Source organism: Pithys albifrons, chromosome 10 (assembly GCF_047495875.1).
Source record: "Pithys albifrons albifrons isolate INPA30051 chromosome 10, PitAlb_v1, whole genome shotgun sequence".
NCBI lineage: Eukaryota > Metazoa > Chordata > Aves > Passeriformes > Thamnophilidae > Pithys > Pithys albifrons.
The window spans coordinates 19,318,704-19,339,582 of record NC_092467.1 but is presented as its reverse complement, the minus strand read 5'-3'; the positions used below and the strand labels follow the sequence as shown (position 1 = coordinate 19,339,582).

Below are 20,879 nucleotides of genomic sequence, written 5' to 3'. Positions count from 1 at the left end.
CTGCGGGGGCGCTCCGGGGCCACCGCCCGCCGGGCCACGGAGGCGGCCGCGCCCCCGCAAGCGGCGGCCGCGGGCGCCGGCCAGCCCTGCCCCCGAGAGCCGCCGCCGTGTGGGCAACGCCGCCCGAGGCTCCCGCAGCCCTTGCCCCCGGCCGGCCGGGGCTGCCCCTGCCCGAGGCAGCGACAGCGGCCGGCCCGTGGTCGGCGGCGCCCCCGCGGGCGGCGCAGCGGGAGGAGGCGCCGCCCCGGCCGTCATTTCCGCCGAGTGCGGGGCGGGGGAGGGGGCAGAGCGCTCGCCTCCTCCTCCGCGGCGGCCGGAGACACAGAGACCCAGCGCGGGGCCAGGGCAGCTCCGCCGCCGCTGCCGCCGCCGCGCCCGCGGGCCGCGCCGCCCCGCCAGCCGAGCCCGGCCCGGCCTTCGCCCGGCATCCCTCCCGCCCCCGCCCCGGCCCGGCCATGGGGAACGCAGCCACCGCCAAGAAGGGCAACGAGATCGAGAGCGGTGAGTGAGGGGGACCGGCCGCCGCCTCCGCCCGCCTCCTCCCGGCGCCGCTCCCAGAGGAGGGCCCAGGGCTGGGCCCAGCGCGCCTGCCCCGCGCCGCCGCAGGCCCCGCGGCCTTGGCCGAGACCCCCGCCCCGCCAGGCCCGGCCCCGGCCCGGCGCGGCCTGCGCGGCGCCGCAGGGGAGCCCGTCCGGCCCCGGCCCCGGCCCCGCCGCCGGAGTGCGCGGTCTCGGGAAACCAGAGGGACGAACCCGCCCGCGGTCGCCGGGCCGAGGCCACCGCCGGGCCGCGCGCGGCTGTCCCACAGCAGGTGTCCGGCCCCGGCGGAGGAGGAGCCGCCGGCGGGGCCGCGGTGTTGGGCAGGTGTCGGCGCCTCCGCCAGCCTCCATCCTCGCCCCGGCCCGCTTTCTTTCCCCACCCCCGAACACACCCTGCCGCCGCGGGAGGCCTCCCGCCCGCCGCGCTCTGTCTGCGGCGGGAGGGTTTTCATCTCGCTGCGGGGAATGTAGGTCAGAAACTCCGGTGCCCGCCCGGATCGCGCGGCCCCGGTGACCCCGCGGCCCTGCCCGCGCCCCGCGGCGCAGCCACAGCCCCGGGCGTGTTTACATCGCTCGGGAGCGCTGGGAGAGCGCTCGGTACAGCGCTGCTCTCCTGAGCCCTGGGTAAAATGGAAGACAAAAGCATTGATCTGAACTCGCCATGGCAGGGAGCTTTTTGCTGGTGTTTCTGTTCGCTTGTTTGTTTTGTTTGGGGTTTGGGGCTTTTTTCCACCTAAGCAATTCAGCATAACTTTAAATTATATAAAGCCGATTTAGTTGTTGTAAAAATCGTATCTAGGCTTTATTTTCAGTAAGTTAACTTCCTTACTTCGCTTCTAGTGAAAAACTTTGGGTATGTTTTTGATGTATAAGAAGAGAAAAGACAAGACATAGAGAGCAGCCAGTTGTGCAAGCTCAGTGTTCTGACAACAATACCCCTTGTTACTGGAAATTCCTGGGGCATTAAAATGGAAAAGAACTTTAAATATTGAAGTCACCTTTTTTTTTTAATTTGTTTACTTTTTTGTGTGTTTGTGTTGATGTCTGGGTAGAACCGGGTAACCTGATTTGCATGGGCCAGTGCCCGCCCGCACAGCATTCCTCTGGCTTTCCAGGGATCTGCAAGGGTGCCTCCAGCTGGGGGGCTGGGGCTCTGCTTGACCCACCCGCATTTCTGATGTGTGGGTTTGTCTTTCAGTTCTTGTGCCTTGTCTATTATTATAGATTTCACAATCCAAGTATGTTATGAGTATTTGACCATTATTATTTAGGGGTTTTTAAAAAAATTGTATACTGAATGCAATAATTTTGATAGGAAGTATTTTAACCAAACTATAAAGATATATGTGGAGAGAGAGAAAGGTGGATTGTGTGAAGTACTTCAGATGACAAAATGCTACATTTTGTACTTCACAATAACTGTACTGCTATTAGTCTGTGCAGTTAAATAGCACTACAACACACAGTGTTTACTTCCATTTTAATTTTTTCTTCATATTACCTAATAGAGTAGTTTTTAAGTCGCAGAAGGAGTTTATTTCAGAACTTCTCTCTCTCCCTTTGTTGTAAGTTTTAAAAATTAAATGCTTTTAGAGACATCAATCTCAGATGTTCAATTACTCAGTATATTTAGCAGAAAAAGCTCTATAATGATACAACTTCTGTAACTAGGAGAAAAAATTGGTCATCAGGGACATACTGCTGGGAAGACCAGGATTTACTTACTATGTAAGATCAATAATATATGAAGACTGTACACAAATTATTAGATGCAATGTTTGGTTTACTGTCAGTGAGTGTTGATTGTAGTCTGTTCAAGTGATACGTGGCAACTAAAAACTAAATAAATATGAAATTTGAGAAGCTTTAATATTTCTGATACATATTTGCATTGTTGAGCCAGTTTTCCATCTTTGCGTGTTAATTGTCCATAGCAGCACATATTCCAAACTTCAGGATGCTGAATTGAAGTTGTTTGCAGTGGTAACAGAAAAATACCCAGGTTTGAATTGTAAAGGTGATGTTATGCCCGTGATCCATGCATGGAGCTTATGGTATTGTGTGGATCAAGGACACGCTAAGGTCCCTGAAAGAACAATGAAGGGTAACGCAGCTTCCACTGATAACTGTACTTACTAGTTCATAAAGCGTAATTTGAGACCTCTTTCACTGTCTGTGGTCAGCACAGTAAATGCTGTTCACCCAAGCATGGCCCTTATATTCTTCCTGTTTATTTTTGCTTTCCATGTGTATTCAAACATCTTTAATACTTGTTACTTCACTTAGGCTATGAAGTGGAATAAAATCAGTTGTATGTGAGCACCAGTAGTAGACTGGAGCAGAAGTTTTGGAGTATTTCTAGACAGAAGTTGCAGGTGAATGAAATCTGGATGTTGGTGAAGTTTCTCAAGTTTAGCCACCAAGACAGTGAATTGGACTTGTGTAGCAGGGAGGGCAAGAGAATTATGTGTATAGGGAAGACAGAAACTTCAGTGTGTTCCATTAGGGCTTTAGTTCTGTGCCCTTGTGTTCCAGGCTCTCCAATATGCACTGGGTTTTGATTTGGAGGACCAAAAGTAAAAGTAAAGAGAAGCTTAGGCATTCTGCACCCATTTTAAACAGCTTTGTGGTTTTCTATGGGGCACAGCAGCCTACAAATTCTAAGAGCCTGTTAGAATAGTAAGAAGTATCTGTCTTTTGAAATCTGAAGACACAATTATGAGTTGCCGTAAAAGTTATTCTAAGTTTGATCCCTCATCCTAGTATTCCTTTAATTATTCACTTCATTATTTGTTGTTTTTTGGGATTTTTTCCAGCTGTTCAATTTACAGTAGTTGAAGACTTCTTTTGCAACCTAGAAGTTAAAAATGTCAACATGTAGCAAATTACATTTTTTTAAAAAAGGCCACAGGGAGTCTTCCTTGTTGCAATTAATGTAGGAAAATGTTAGCGTTATTGTTTTTCATTATTTTGGAAAAATTTGTTCAACTAGCCTGAAATATAACTGCAGCTCGTCTGAGGTTTTTAAAAGGTCACATAGTAACTTTTTAATTCAGTAAGTGAATCTGTTACTTTTAAGATCATTATTGGTTTTACGTGAAACAGAAATCCTTAAACTTTACTAGAGCTACTTTCTAAACTAGAATGAATGTCAGCCCTGCAAATAGTTTGTGGAAAGTTGTGTCTGTGTTTTTCTTCCAATAATAATACAGATTTTTAAAGTAATTATGACGTATGGCCCTGAATTATTTGCCCCTTTAGATATGCAAGGTAACGTCATATATGATAGCAAGAAGTTTGGCTATAAATTAATAATAATCCCACTTGATGTTTTGTTTATGGTTTTTTTTTTGTTTTTCTTCTTTTTTTGTTCTCTGCCTCCCAACTTGACACACCCCCCCGCCCCCATCCCCAATTCAAGAATACTTAATTGTGATATTATGTGTTTCTTTGTAATCACCAAACTGAATTAGAGACCAGATGATTAGAATACAGTCTTTGGTGACTGGAAGATTTATGTACTTTCTCTTCTTCCAGTGGATCTTGAAAACGTATGGGCTTGACTTCTGAGTTCTGTTTGCGGGATTCATATGGCCCTTGCTGCTTTTTCTGTAGCAATATATGGTAGCAAATTTAAAATGTATTGTAAAATTAAACTATACGTGATTTTCAAAGCATAGTTCTGTATACATGTCTTCTTACGTAGTAGCCAGATCTCCAGCTTCCAGAGCACGAGGAGTTTATTAATCCAACATGATTTTACTAACTTTGACTCCTGTGGTCTTTAAATAGCCAAGTACAGTGTGTGTGATGTGTATTCCGCGTGTGAGTTTTATGTTCATTCACTCCTCCTCCTCCTCAAAGTGTTCCCACTACAGTATCTTCAGTATGACAGAGTTCCTATTATAGTCAATTCTTTCCTTTTTAACTCTTATAATTATTCCGTAAGTAGTGCTCCTTTGAAGTGTGTTTGACAGGAAGATGCAGCCGCCTTCTTTTTCTTTTCCCAAGAGATTTTAACCTCCTCAGGGTATGTTTCTTAAGAACTGAGTTATTTTTTCTTATTTTTCCTGTGCTTTCAGTGCTGGGTCATTCTGGGTATTTACTCATTGAGGACCAAACAACACCCCATATTTGTTTCTTGGAAAGACTGGTTGAGGCAAGGCTCTGTCACTGCTGACCATGGTTAGATTAAAATTGGGGAAGCAGAGGGGAAAAGCTCCCTATCCACTGCTATCCCAAGGCTTCTGATTCTCAGTCACTTTTCCAGAGACCCTTGTTTCAGTGTTTTTGATCAGAGTGTACTTTGAACAGATACTGTCTTTTTTCATTGTGTTTATGCTCTCTGGTTTTGAAATTGATAACTTTTGGAACCTTGTTTACACATTTTAGAACATCAGCTATAGTATGTATTGTATAAAGGGTAATTAATACGTATTCCAGTGATGCTGGAATGGTCTGCATGGATAATATCTCTACACAGTATATTTAAAGCTTCTTTCACAGTATTTTTAGGCTTGTATCATCTTACTATTGGTCAGGTAAGTTTCAGCACTAAGGAACTCTATCATCTGAATATCAGAAATAGTTGCAATGCTGAAGAAATATCTGAAAATTCCTTTACTGTAGTCATCAGTGTAAGACTACCAGTGTACGCCATCTGAGAATTCTGTTTTGATTAAAAACAAAATACTCCCAGCTTGGACTAGCAAAGAGAGGTTATCACTCAAGAAACGATAACCACATGGTGGCATATCAAAAGGTCAGAAGAACTTCCAAGTGATGAATTTTAGTTTGTGTTTAGCTGTTGTGGTTAGGTCTTTAGTGCAGGCTCAGACTGCTTTAAAGACAGAATATCTTAAGTTACTTGACATTCCCTTGTTGCTGGGTTTCTTTAGTGTTCGTTCTTTATATATCCACATTTGTAAATGATATAATCAAAAGTAGTATCCTGAAAAATACTCAGATTTCTCCTATTTTTGGCAACAGTCACTTTGTTCCTTAGCCTAATTAAGGCAATGCTGCAAAAATTAACCATCTCATTGGTACAGGGAGCAGCCTGTGGGCAGAGCTGTGTGTAAGGATACAACACTGCAGGTTACGGTGTGTGCGAGGGCTACCCTGCCAGAGCAGGGGGCTGTGCCCCACACCACGTCAGGCTGCCCAGGAATCTCCTCCAGTCAGTGAAGTTCTTCTGAGACCGACACATCTCCCCTTTGGACAGAGCTGTGGAAGGGCTTTTGGATGGCTGTCAGATTTTGAGTTTTGCCTGTGTCCTTACTAGACATCATGAAGGACTTGTTTGCCCAAAAGCTTTTTTTTCCAGAACTACAACAATTGGTTTAATAAAGGATATTGTTTCTGCTATGCAGCAGGTGAGTTCTAGATCAGATCTAAGTAGACTGGCCTTTTTTTAATCTGTGCTTCTAGCATTTAAGCTTGCAGAGCTTTCAGTGTTGGGAAACTTGAGTCAGTGGTGATTTTCCTTACCAACTTTTGAAATTTAGAGCTAGAACTTGGCAGAGAGTCTGCCCTGCAGTGCTGCTCTCCAGCTTTGTCTTTGTTACAGGTGCAAGGTGCTATTCTGCAGGATTTGCTTTCAGTCACAGTTCTGCTTTTCTATTCCCTGCCACTTGTTTTCTTGCCACTGTGCCCTTAAGTGTGCTGGAGCAACTATTTGAGACAACAAGGTGAACTGAATCTGAGATTGATGTAGGTTAAAAATAACCTTGCAGAAAAGGGAAGGCAGTTAACCTGGATTGGCTTCCTGATCCAGTTCACTGCAACTACACAAACAGTTGTACCAGTGCAGGTGGGTTATGGTACAGTGGAGAGACTGGATAGGAAGTACTGAGTAGGGGCTGCCTGACCTACTGCTGTTGCCAGGAGAGCTGTGGTGTTGTTTCAGGTTGTGCTTACATGTATTTTCCTACCATACGGAGTACTCCGTGAGGTAGAAGTGCTTACTGAGGAATGGGAAAGAGAACAAAGTAGCAGTGGAGCTGTAAGAAGGTAAGTGAAGTGAGAAACGTTTTGGTTTAGAGTTGCAAAACTAGAAGATAAAATTACTTTGTCTCTTTTTTTTTCTTACTATGGTTAGGAAAGGATTACGCATATTCTCTAATTTTATTTTTTGTGTTATCCTGGTGTTCGTGAGTTAGGACCCCATTGTGTTGGTACAAACACAACACAGTTAGTTCCTTGAAACCCAGTGTTCTGTTGTGGAAAATAAGGTGAATACAGGCAGATGGGAAATACGAGATGAAAGCAAGACTCTTAGTTTGTGTAGCAGAATTTGGATACAGCAATTTAGAGGGTATGCTGTGCAGGGAGCTAAAAGGAAGATTCTGGGGTAGCCCTGCCTGTGGTGTTCGCAATCAGCAGTGGTAAACAACAGTCTCTTCAGTGCTCATTTTAGCTTTTCTCTTTGGCATCTCACTTGCTGTTTCTTCAGCATCTCAGCAGAATAACGTCCGCTAAGAGTAAGGTTTCACAAGACAGCTGAGCCCATCTGGTGACTTGCACAGTTGAAAAATCCATTTTTATTCCTAGACCCTTCATGGGTCACAATTCACGTGTTTTTCCGATCCATTGTTAAGCTGTTTTACATAGGCAGAAAACTATGTGGGTTTTATCTCTTTGGGTTATCCATATTATTTTGCACGCCAGATCAATTCACTGAGGTGTCAGATGGCAAGAGACAGATTCAAAGGAAGCACTGAAAGCACTGTTGGCAATGAAATGGTTGGGTGGCCAGAAAAAGGAGTCTATTTTCTTAGTGTTGAGCTCTTTAAGACTTCACCCTGCTAACTGTTTTGAAAAACGATTACTCCAAACTACTACTTTTCCATCTGCCCTTGTTCATATAATGAGTTGCTTCAAGACTTCAAGTTTTTAGTGAGGAATGTTAGCACCTAGCAGTTGGACAGTTAGAGCTATACAAAGATAAAAACAAGCAACATTTTACTCTATTTTTCTCTGTCTCCGTAATTATCAGATCTTTAAGATGATAATAGTTTAGAAAAGGGTTTTTGTTTTTATTTGTATTTAGCTTCTTTTTTTGCTAATTTCATATTCAAACTAAGTACCAAAGTTTTTATTTCTTTCATTGAACCATTTTTTGCTTTTCCCTGCCCAGACAGAAAAAGGCTTGCTGGCTCCTGGCAGAATGAGTTCTGGTACATATTTCATGATACACATGTAGTAAGGGTTAGGCTACCTGCGTAATATTTTGCCATGCAGTAAAGGGGTGGAACACCTTTTGGGGTTTGTAGGGTTTTATTAAAAGACACAGTTTTTGTGGCTTCAGAATAAACTTCCAGTTCCTTACATTGGATATCATTTATCTGTAGTTCTGAGCAAAAGTTTTGAGCAGTTTAGAAAATCTTTTCAGAAAATCAAGAAAGTGTATACACTTAGGTGTCCAGATTCTGAGAAAGCATGTCTTTTCTGTGACATAATTGTTCTCTACCAGGGAAAGCCTGATGAGCATCTGAGCCAAATTCTCCCCTTAGTAAGGCCAGAGAGGTGCTGTTTACCTTGCACAGACTGTTCCTTCAGAGAAGATATGGTATCTTTGTAATAGCACTCCATAGCAAGATATCTTACCTGTGATACTAAAACAAGAGACTACAGAAAATCCCTCTTCAACACGTTGCTAGATGAATGAATATCTGTTAGGTGATTTTTAAAGGTCTTGTTATTCTTCTGCCTCCTGTTAGGTTATATGCTTTTGTTAATATACTGTAACATTTAAACTGAGGACATCGGGAACTTTTTGTATATTTTATTTCATTCAGGTTAAGCTGCTTCCAGGAAGTGTGTATTCATTCACCTACTACACTTGCTGCTAGCACCTGTGTGTAAACCCACAGACATCCACAGTTTCTGTGTGGTTCAAGAGATTAAAATAAAGGAAAGTGCATTTCTGGCACAACGATGGAAACTTGAAAGGTAGAAAAGATTGTTACTTTGCCTGTGCTCAGAATCTGTTCGCTTTTCCCTCTCGTGAAATGACATAATTAAGGGTGTATGTACTCCAATACATCAGCAGGTGCATTGTGATAGTAATTAAGGCTAGTTTTGATTACTATAGAATTAGGCAGTTTGAAATTCTTTATAGGTAGTAGTAACAGGTTTATTGTATGTGTGAATTCTGATTGTTAAGCATGTGATCATCTAGCCTGACTTTGCACAGAGAGGAAATGTGACTTAACTGCACCAAAGTCTCTCATTAAGATGAAGTTTTTAATACAAATTACCTGTATTCAAGCATTTTATTAACTGATCCATAGATTAATGTGGAGGATGGAGGTTTTAATCAGGGTTTTTCATTGAAAAACAGGGTAGGTAGTGAGAGAGGAAAAACATAGCTAAAATCATGCCAAGCCCATTTGAAAGATCATGGTATTTCCCTCAAACAGGTGTCATCATGACGAAAGGAGATACGTTTTCACTGACTTGTTGAGGACTATTTTACATTCGGCAGTTTTTCAAAAATTCAGTGCTTCAGTGGCATATTTGTTCCTTGAGAAAACTTGCTTAGTGACAAGTGGGGGTCTCACTGAAATCTAGGGCTAAGCATGCACTGAGATTCCAGCATTGGGACCTGTTTTGGGAACTTTGGGTTAAGTAGACTGCAATGGTGCATCCCATGGTGGAGCTGGATCCTCTCCATTAGCTGAAAAATGTGCGTTTTAGAGGTATGTGTTTATTTGAACTGAACTTCGGAGTGAAATGATGTGCTAGATCATTTAGCTTAATTTAATGGCCTGTATGAATATCAAATTGCAAAACAAATGAGTTTTGCAATTTGTTTGAGTGTACAGAAGCTTCATGGGATGTGGAATTCTCTGTGAGCTTATGGGTATGTAGTTCTTTGTAGTGATTCTTAGGGTGTTTCCTGGTTCTTTTGCAAATTAGCAAATTTTTTTTTCTTCTCTGAATTTCTTGAGGACTAATGATCAGATGCAAAACTGACACAAAACAAAATTGGCTTCAGTTTTTCACACAAATTGTGCTAGTACCTAAGAAAGTTCCATTTCTATCTAAATTTGGTCACTTGTTATGACATGCTTTCTGTGACAAGGTTGCCCTTTTGAGTCTACCTACATCATTATCCAACTGCTCATGTAATGTTCAAATACAGAATTTATTTCATTTGCATATTAAATTAGTTTTTCTATATTGAACTCTAAGGTAACACATTCTTAAACTTTAAGTGAATATGTTCAGAGTTTGTTTTTCTTTTCCTCCTGTTTTAATTGTTTAACAATGCTTATTACCATTGATTGGTGACAAGCATCAAACACTTTGCATCTCAGGTGAACACTCAGGAAAAGGTTGGCAAGGATGGAATAATGTCCATGCGAAGAATTATTATGTAATTGCTATGCAAGTGACATCTCTTATCTAGAAAGGTTAGAGGACATGATCTGTAAAACTGTGTGTGACGTGGAAAGGGAGAAGTGTCCAATGGTTGCTTTCTTCTTGCATTTGCTAAACAGCTGCTCGGAGTCACTGTTTTTGTTGGCTTTTCCTTCGGAACAGGTACCAGCTTATTCCCAATAAAACATTAGAGCCCTTCTTGAGAATGAGAAATTACAGAAAAAGCGAATGGAGAAAATCCAGGCAACAGCTGGTAAATGCAATGTAGGTCAACTAATGTAAAATGAGGGAGCCAAAGGGAGCACGAAGTAGAGTATGGTCTGGGTCTTGTTCTTCCATCCCAGAAGGAGAAGCTGATGAATGCCGGCCAGAGATGCTCTGCCTGAGGTGGTCAGACTAAATACCACAGGAGTTGGGACATCCTGGAAAGCCTCTTCCACCTAGTTGCAGCTCGGTCACAGCAGTGGAGTTGATGAAGAGATCCTGCATCGTGTAGAACCTTAGAGTATCTTAAAAGAAGTTTTGGAGAAACTGGAGTAGAGTTGCCATTTGTCCCAGTTGGGCCATGACAGATGTGTATTCCACCTTACCTGAGAGGGAACTAACTCTCAGGATGCCAGGAACAGCATTATGGATGTGCTTATATCTTTAAAGTATTTTTTTTTGGCTGGGCTTTGGATGTAGACCAGAGTACAAGCTGGTTCCCCTGGCATCATCCCTCTTTTGGTGGTAGGAGATCCCGTCCCCTGCTGTCTGGGCAGGGCAAATGGTCAGAAGTGAAGTAAGAGGGCATAGTGGAATTTTCCAAGATGAGGTGTGAAGATGAACTGAATGCCATGAAGCCTACAGAAATACTGCATGGAGAAGGCATGTGTCTCTCACAGGACAACAATCTTCTGTTGGTGTTACACTTCCCTCAGTCTTGTAGTCAGGAGTTAACCCTCTTCCTGCAGAGGTGGCATTGCAGGTCAGGCCACCAGTGACCAGCTTTTCATGCCAGATGCCCTAAGCTCTATTCTGTATTTTTGTTCTGCCACTGGCACTAGGTATATTTGGCATGTGCTCCAGTTTCAGCCAGTTCTTGTGGGTTTTTTGAGGGGTTGGTGTTTTATGGTTTTGTTGCGGGGGAGCAGCATGTAGGAGATGTTTGTTTGGGGTTTTGTTTGATTTTGTTTTGCTTAATGGATGGTGTCTCTTTAGATGATTGCTGTTTTCAGGAGCTGAAGTGGTATGAAGTTGTTCCCTTCAGAAGAGTTGGGATTTTTTGGTTGTGGTGGTTTTTTACGTTTCTTTTGTTTTCTCTTTTTAAGGAGATGTTTAAAACTGCCATTTATTAAAGGAAAACATATACTAAGTAATAGACAGCAGAAATATAGAACATAATTTGGCCAAATAACTGTTATGCATTTCAACCATATGACAGTGTTGTATGATGATTTGATTGAATTTCTACATCAGTTATAGCCCAAATTACTTGTTGCTGTTGCTTAGAGTGTTTATTTTCAGGACCTCTGTAGAACCAATTTTATAGTTTCTGGTAGGCAGGAGTTTTCAGAGTAGAACCTGATTTTTGTTGATATGATGTTTTCTGAAAAAAAAACATAATATGTTTGTACTATCTCCAACTTGAGGTTTCAGGCTATAATTATGAAACGTTCTACTTGCTGCTTATGGAGTACTTACATGACCAATTTTCTTTGGCAGTAAAGCTGACTTGAAAAATCCCTCCCCTTATCACCCCTGCTGCTCTGCTCATAGCTGCAATTTGCTGCTCCTCCTGTGCTGATACAGCTGTTCAAGGACTGCTCTGACGTGTCACCAAAATGGTTAAGATCCTTGCCCCCACCTTGCCCTGCTGTTTTAACCCTTTAATTTCATGGACCTTTCTTAAAACACCGCCCCACATTGTGTTGGGTGGATTAAAAGGAGGGAATTGAAACAAGGGTGAAATGTTGTTGCAAGTGGATTTTACCGTTGAAGAAAACACCCCCAAACTTTTCACTGAAGAGAAGGAAAAAGCGCTAGTGTTGCACAGTATTGATCTCAGTTTTTAGATATGTTAACATGAGATGCTTTTTAATTTGAAGAACTCTTTGGAGCCTTCTTTTGAACCAGACTGATTCTGTAATGATATACATCACCATGCCATTCTGAAATAGTATCAGCAAAAGTTGTCCCATTTTGGCTTACAACTAAGACTAAAATAGTGTTTGTATCATTTTAGTTCTGCTAAATGTGATTAGCCTCGCTGTTGTCAGAGCACAATTTATTTTGACAAAGTTTGACAAAGATCACTACCCTTCCTCTTCATGTTTTAATTGCTCCAGAATGTACTCAAGTATTTGTTAGGACAAATAAAATTGGAAGATGACTAATACATACACACTCATTTTAGATACAGCATGTGAGTAGGGAGTAATAGGAGGAAGAGGAGATGTACGAAACTGTGCAGCACCACGATGAGATGTGAAAGAATCCAATACTGAAGTTGGCCTAAGTGATGTGGTAACGGAGAGGTATAAGCACTGCAAATTTAGTGTGCTCTTTGACAAGAGGAATGAAGGCATCTCTTGCATTTACCTTTTCTGTAGTTAAACTGAATTTTCCACTTAATGGTGAAGATACTGATTTTCTGCAGGATGTATTTTTCATTTAAAGTGAAAATGAAGCTCATAGCCTTACTGTCCCTTCTTTCAAAAGATAACTTGTGGTAGTTCTGCCTTTCTTTGTATGAAAATAATTCCAATCAGAAAATAGTAGTTGGCCGGTTTTCCACAGTTCTTTTCAGAACACTATAATTTTCTCCACCAACTAAATTGACTCATTCATTTCCACTAATGCATACAAAATTAGTTGTTCTCCTGCCTTTCTTGTTGTTAAGAGGACTAGCCCAAAACAGAGTGGCTGAGGAAACAGAGTAGTAGATGTTCAGTATGGAAAGCATGTAAGTGCAAGCCTTTCACATGCAGCCTCTTTGGACTTGGACACAAGAGGACAATTTTTCACAATGAGAACTGTCAGCCATTACAATAATATCCCAGGGGAAGTGGGGCACTATCCAACAGTAGAACACTTTTAAGGTTTGACTAGTGCTGGGCCATCTTGTTTAAAGTGTGCTTTTTCCAAGATTGGTCCCTTCCAACCTGCTGTTCTCTGATTCTCTGACGTGTTATGAGGAAGGTGACTAGAGCAAGTCTGTTGAGCTGGAGATTGTTTGATACTTGTGCAGTGCTAGAGAGGGGTTTATAAAAAGTAATTGGAAGTTGGGGAGGACAGAATAGACAAGAGATCAGGTACATTTTTATGAAACAAAGGCATGGTGAGAATTTGAGTCCACTCAGATGGTGTGATTGTAGTTGGGTAGTGCCAAAAGGGCAAGAGTTAAATGAAAGGTGTTTTGATGTCTTGTTGAATGTACATCTAATAATGAAAAAGGGAGTGGATTTGGGGAAAATGTTTTCTTCAGTTGCAAAAGCATTATAGCATGAGGAGTATTTTTCCTCTTTCAAAATACAGAAATATACTAGTGTTATGCATTTAAAAATAAAAAAATCATTGACCTGTCTCTTAATGTCACTTTTCTTTGGGCCCTTCACTTCCTTACCGATAAGAGCCCACTGGACCTTTGCTTGCACTCCAAGGAGATGGAGAAACTGAATTCTATTTGTGATTACATCAAGAACTATTGAGTGAAAGGTAGCATTAAATTTTTTCTGGCATTTCATCACATGGTAGAGCATATTTTCTCATGAAAGATTAAATTGCAGATGCTGCTGACATCTGTTATTGTTTGGGAGGTTCTTGTTTCTTTGTGTATTTGGAGGAGGGTTATCTGAATCAGTTACTTGTCTGGTGCAGCAGCAACAACTTTGCAGTATCCTCTGATAGGAGACAAAATGTAACCACAACAAAAACAGTATTATAGATGTCTGTACTTGCTGGGGTGGGTTTGTGGTCTAAACATGGCTTAATTGTCACAGCATTGGATAATTTAGAACTTAATTTAGAGGACTGCTATGTGATGTACTAAAATACTGTGCTTAGAATTAGAAATTGTTGCTGTTTAAAAAGTATTTCCAGCTAATTATTCTGCTCTAGTACTTCTTCACTGGTGATAGCGTGCAAGAAGGGGCAGCAAAATTAGAACAGTTTTGAAAGATGACCTACAAGCAGATACAAATCTGGTCCTTCAAGTTGTTGCAATTTAAGAAGGAAAAAATGTAGTCCTAACAGTAGCCTAATATTTATAGCTTCATTATACTGAACTATGCATATACTGTATGTATAGATGGAATTCACTTAACTGAAGGGAAAGCTCTGAACATGGAGGAGATGTTTACCACCACCACTTCATGATTTTTCAGGTTAGAGAAAGTGAGAAGCAGCATTACAGTTTTGTTACAACAAATATAATTATGCTCCACACAATATCATTGTTTGTAAACATTTTATTGTATTTTGACAGATAAGATGTTGGTGAGTGATACAGAGGAGTTGAAATTAGAAAAATGTGAAGAAGTGGTAGTTCATATATCAACAGTTGCATCTTAAAACATTCATATATTAGTAATTTAAAATTTTGTAATATGCATTAATATTCTGTAGAGTTATGTGAGATATTACAGGAAACAAATAAAGTATATTCAAAATATTTAACCTCTTAGAGAATTTTTTTGTGTTTTCATTTGAATCTCAGAAAGTGTGGGTCATACTGCTCTTCCAAATGCAGTAATTTTGATCTAGAGATAATGATATGTATATAACCTTCTTGTAAATAGGCCATAAATCATTTGCAGTCTGATGGTGGTGGTGTGGGAGTTAATTTTGAATTTGGGTGTCTGGGTATGGGTAGAAAAATTATGACACTTGTGATTGAAGTTGAATTTTCTAAATTATATCATTAATAGATAAGGGATCTGCTTTTCTTCTGTTGACACTTGCTTATGCTATGCTAGTATGGTACCACTAACTTCTTTCTTACCTCAATGAACTTTTAGCATTTTTGAGAAGACTTTGACTGTAAGAAACTGAAAATCTTTTTACAGTGAAATCAGGAATTCTGGTCTTCTGTTAGACAATGGAAGTACAGCAATTTCATTAATTCAAGATATATGTTGCAGTATTACTTGGTGATTTATTAACAAAGAGAATATATCTTAGGAACAAATTAGTTTAGTGGATGGACACAGGTTGTCTTATTTCAGTGTTTCTATTTTAGTACGTGTAGCAACAAAGAAGATGTGAATATCTTCTTTATTGAAGAGTATTTGCTCTTATGTTCTTTCCACTGAGGGATTTTAATGACAAGCACTATTAATTAGGATTCTCACAAAAAGAAAATACTTTGAATGGGCTGTGTCTTTCTTGCCAACAGGTGTTTATACACCATGTGTTTGCCCCCTGTTTTGTCTATTAAAATCTGGTATAGAAAGTTCCATGGGCTGCCAAGATTGTCATTCTTACTGAACTTTACCCCTCAAATCCCACACTTGTTCAGGTAACCGGGAAGACATTTCCACTTTTAAAAAAGAAAACAGACATGTACATCTTGTTGAAACAAGGTGTCATGGGGTGTTTTTTAACATCTTGTATTTCAAGATGTTATTTTTGTCTCATATTTCATGAAAATAATATTGCTTTTAATAGTAAACAGTGATGTTTATTGTAGATTAAAAAACATGCATTTTCTTATTTTTAACTACTAGATAGTAGTTAAAATTTGCCTTGCTTAGAGTGAAGATTAAATTATTTCAGTGTGGTTTTCAGTATCTTACTTGGTGAGAGTAGGATTATTCAAACCCTTTTTATGCTGCCTGTTCTTACTATCACATTTGTAGTATTATGGGTTGGATAAACTTTTAGGGACACTGAAGGATGGAAATGCAACTTTCCTGTTCTTGATAAATCAAACAAAAAATCTGCCAAAATTCAAACTGTTCAAATTAATGTTTTCCAATTAAAAAAATAGGCAGCACTCTGGTGAAATATTTCAGGAAGGATAACTATAGCCCTTGTGTACCTGTGTATCATTTGGAAAAGATGTGTGTGTTTATCTGAGGGGAATGAAAGACACAGCAAGAAAGCCTCAGAGAGACTTGAGCAAACAGTGGAACACAGCCCATGAAAAATAGAGCAAGGTATTTTTTTGACTGAGCATGTCTAAAGAAATCATATTAGGGACTTTTTGTATTTCTTTCTTTGTAGAGGTAGAATGTTTTACATTCTTTGTAAATACCCAGGATGAAATCCAGATGATCTGCAGAGAGCAGCATCTCACCTATTTCTGTTCAAGTGATGAGTGGATGATAGAAACAAGTAACAGCTCAGGTCAAGTAGGTAGCAATGTGCATTTATGTGAAGAGCATGGGGGTTTTTCCTTGACTGACAGAGCCATAATGATATGTACTGTCCCAAAGATTTTTGTTTTAGCTGTATTACCTGGTTGTGTTTCTTTGTGTTTTGTTATGGTTTATGATTTCTATCAAGAGGCTGAGATGTAAATTTTAAACTATGTCATTTTCCTTTCCTGGGCAATTAAATACCAGGATATCCTTTCTGTATAGAAACAGCTTCTCACAGTTTGTGATCCCAGGCCACCAGATATAATATTTTGCCAAACTGATGCCTCCTTGCTGCTAGAAAATTTGCAATTCTTACATAAATTCATAAGCTTTAAAAAAGTGCTGGTGCAACTTTTACAATTCTGTCAGACCTCTATTGTCCATAATAAAGAGTCAGCTTAAAAAATTAATTTTTATAGTTGTGTAGCTCTGATAACAATTAAAGGATTCCTTTTTTGGGCAAATCAAAATCAGTTTCATGAAGGGGAAGGGATTTATGATGGAACTGAACTTCTCTTATTCCTGTGTGTACGTCTTACAATTCCTCTTGAACTTCTTTCAGATGTAATTAGCATATACACACATGCACACACCCTCTGTGGTTTTTATTGCACCTTTTTTCCAAGCTTTCTTTCTATCCAGGTCTGTTTTGGACAGATTAGGTTTATGTCTCCATCATGGTTTTGTTCAAATTGGAATTTATACAATAATGTACATACACACACATCTCTTCAAACTATTTTCCATTGAAGTTCTATGTGAAAGTTATTAGATTTCTTACCAAAAGTTTAGCAATTCAGAGGGTGGAGAATAAAATTAAGCCTTATTTTCCTCCCTGTTTATTTTCTTTACTTTATTTCTTCTTCTCTGTGAAATAGGCAAATACCATTCGATCATCATGGAGATAAAAAAGCAGCAGTACCTGCAGCTGAAAATAGTGTGGTTTAAGTAACTTGTCACAGAGCAAGCAGAGTGTGTGCTCCTCAAGATTGGTGCTCAGTAGCCTTCAGCAGCAGCCTGTCCTAGTGCTCCTAAGGGCTCCTCTGTCCTGCTCCCAGAGTTATGTAGATCTTTCCATCCTGCCCAAAGGAGCTCCACAGATCCATTTCCTTCACTGCCTAATCCCCAGTGAGTGCCAGGGCAGTTCAGTCCTCTGTTCTGCACAAGGGACCAGTCCATGGAATAGTAAATACATGCCTGTATCTGTTGTTACAAAATATGTGGAAGAGGGCCATGCAGGGGTTACTAAAAAGATGCTAGTTCTGGCTTTTTTAATGCCTTTGAATGCCAAAATATGAAATAGAAATAATGTCTGTAAAACATAGTTTTCTGTTTAAGTTATGTAGACAAGTACTTGTTTATACAGTTTGATTTGTAAACGTCTTCTTATGAAAAGCCAGTAACTTTTACTAGTCAATTATTGTCTGTCTTCGTAAATATTCATAATTAGCATGACAATAGGTTGGTAGTGGGTTAGTTCACTTTATCCAGTGTCAGCTGAACTTCTGGTTATTATTTTTAGAATGTACAATAAAGCTAAGAGGTAATACAGTAACTTTTTCATGCCAAAGCTTGTAGCTTGTATGTTTTTATGTTCCAGTTAGAAGAATTTTATTAAAATTTTTGAGAAGACATCATTTTGTCTAGATATTCATCAACTCTAGCAAAGACAATTTGGGATGATGAGAGGGGAATAGGTACTGGAGATAAGCCTTTGCTCTCTGAAACTCTTAATGAGTTCTTTTTTCTAAACTCAGAAGTATTCCTAAAAACCCCACTAAAAGCCCACCCGTGTATGTTTTGTAAGAGCAACAGAAATGTCAGGCTGTGGTTATCACAGTATGAGAGTTCCTTGTAGATACTATTTGACTCTGATCCGAGGTCAAACCACAGTATTTGTTGACCTTCCTACTTAGGCTTGATGCACTGAAAATCTGGGCTGTTAAACTTGGGAGTCATATGATTGTCTAAATCCTTACTTCTCATTCGCAATGTTCCAGAAAAACAAGGCGAGGCAATTCAATCAGGCTTAACAGTCCTGTGGCTTTTAACCATTTCTGATTTTTTGTTAGGGGAAGTGGAGCTTCTGGGAAAACAATTAGCTTTTAAAATTAGTTGGCACTATTAAGCACCTTTGGTCTGAAAACTGGCAAGTAACTGCAAATATTTTTTAATCTATTAACTCTTTAAAAGACCCAGGCATACAGCAGTGCAGTGAAGTGACTTCTTATAATTACCACAGGCTTATAGTAACACTTGTAGTAACTTAAAATAATGTGTATCTTCATTTTTTGCCAGTCATGCGTTCAAATTGGCAAGTCTGTTATAGAGAGAAAACTATACCTTATTTTATGGCAATTAGTATATCAATTTACTTCACGTTCTCAAAGTGCTTATTAATTTTAGCTCAAAATAGATCAAATGTACCACATGTGACTGCTGTATCATAATACTACTTATCTATTTTTAAATCTAAATGGACTCTGGGAAAGTACTTTGCAAACTTTTGGCTTCTGTTGCAGAGCAGGTTTCCTATGTGTTCTTGAGTAAAGTGCCTCCTAACGGGGTCCTGTAGTATCCATTGGGCTTTCTGGCCATGTTTCAAGCTTTTATGTATGTTAGTGAAAAAACCTTGAAACAAAACTCAGGTGAATTGTGTAAATCCTTTTTCAAAATGAGCAAGCTGGGGAAACTCCATCTACTTAATTTCACTCCTCAAAATGTTCAGATATTGCAAAGGAAAATGAGATGTATGGTGGAAGTCATGACCTCATATTAATGGTGTTTTGTTTTATAAATGTTTGTAAGCTTACATTCAACACCAAAGAAATAGTTATTGTTTTCCTGTGTGTTGTTACAAGCTTTTCAAAACTTAGTGTCTCTTAAAAATATATCAACTATTGGAAGACAAACAGTCTTCACCTTTCCTACTCTGCAATGATCGAGTCATGGCTCAAAAGTTATGGATAAGTTAATATTTATTTTGTAATGGTCAGTTGGAATGTCTTTGTCCCCATTGCATGTGGTCCAAATTAAATGTTAGGAGTTTTCTATTAGGATTTCACCTCATCAAATTATACTCATGAAAATGGATAAAGTAAGAGAGTGTCACTAAGGCAGTGAAGAATTTTAGTGTTTTCTTGGTGAAAGGCTGATATAAAATACAACAGATAAATCCAAGGAGAGCAGATGAAATGCTACTAAACCGGTCAGTTCCCTGGTTCCATCAGAGCATACAGTGGTGTTGTATGTTGATTGTAGTCTGGTTTTTGACCTTAAATGTGTAATTGTTGCTTGTAGTAATTCAGTCTGAGAGTTACAAAGGCAAAAATACCAATGACAAGCAGCACCATGGAGATACCAGTATTTAACAAAACATCACAAAAGAAATGTTAATTCTTTTGCAGTCTCTACTGCATCATAATTTGGGATCCAAGAGAGTACCCTTAGGTGGCAAACATGGGCAAATACCATGCACAATAGACTGTGGATGTTTTCATTGCTCAGCCCATGTGCCAAGTAGCAGTAGTACTCTGTGGGTTTTCTGAAATTACTTCGTGCCGCAGTCTTGGCTCTGGCTGAAGAGACAGAATGCCAAGGCAGATTTTTTATCTTTCTTTTATTTCATACGAAGACATTAACATATTAGTGATGCCGCAACCACCAAATTTTACGCCTTGAACATCTTAATCAGTATCTCTAGCAATATCAGGTATAAATGAAGAAGGATAGCAAGACAGATTTAACAAATGTTCATGTTAGAGAAGTTCATTTTCTCAGCATGCCTGAAGTGTATCTGTTGTTTGGTACTCATATTTGAGTCAGCTATTGCCAAGTCAGTACTTGCTAAAATATAGAAGATTATTAAAGAAGTGGGTGTTTTGTCTTTCATTTATGCCCAGTTGGCAGTTAGTAACAAAATTAAGTTTTCATTCAGATTGAGAACTGAAATGAAAAAAGTTGAGATAATGAGATTGTGTTAAATAAGTTTTGGCTTTTGACCTTCTAAAATTAATGTCTGAAACAGATTTAAGAGTGGAATTGTATATAGGCATGGAGTATTGTCCTTTAAGTTTAAATGGCTGAAGAATTGGGGCAGTGAGGGGTTAGGCCATTTTCTTCTCCATCAACAGTAATAGGCCAGATCTCTTTTTATCTGGAAAAATTTTATCTGTGCTATGCTCTTGGGGGCTTGCATTGTACAACATATTTATATATTTTAGTAATATGAGAGAATAAAACTATTCTAATTGAGACAATACAGGTGAAGGTGCTTTTTCTTGCTGTATAACCTACCCTCAAACTCATCCTGTCCTTCCTCAGCTCCTTAGTTCACTTTTACCTCTGCCTTGTGTCAGCTCCCCAGTGCAGTCTTGCGTCAGCATTCAAGTCCTTGCCTCTTAACCCTTCCTCTGTTTTTTCTTTCCTTTCCTCCCTCCAGTTCTCTTGCAAAATTTTAATTTTTGACTGGGTATTGGCAAAACTGATGTATTCTAATATTATTTCCCCATGTTTATATCATAGTTGTTCTTGAAGTTAGCACTTAATGGCAGAGAACAGGAAAATATTTTAATGTTGTGTTTTCATGGCTCACTAATTATTTGTAAGTAAA

At 39.8% G+C, this 20,879-nt stretch overlaps 1 protein-coding gene across 1 annotated transcript in view; it reads left to right on the top strand.

The window, feature by feature from the left end:
* The first annotated feature begins 28 nt into the window (after nt 1-28).
* Nucleotides 29-20,879, top strand: part of PRKACB (protein kinase cAMP-activated catalytic subunit beta) — a 66,944-nt gene continuing 46,093 nt past the window's right edge. The window contains exon 1 of the mRNA XM_071564724.1: nt 29-501. Coding sequence (XP_071420825.1) covers nt 456-501 — 46 coding nt within the window. The 5' untranslated portion in view covers nt 29-455. The remainder of the gene's footprint in view (nt 502-20,879) is intronic.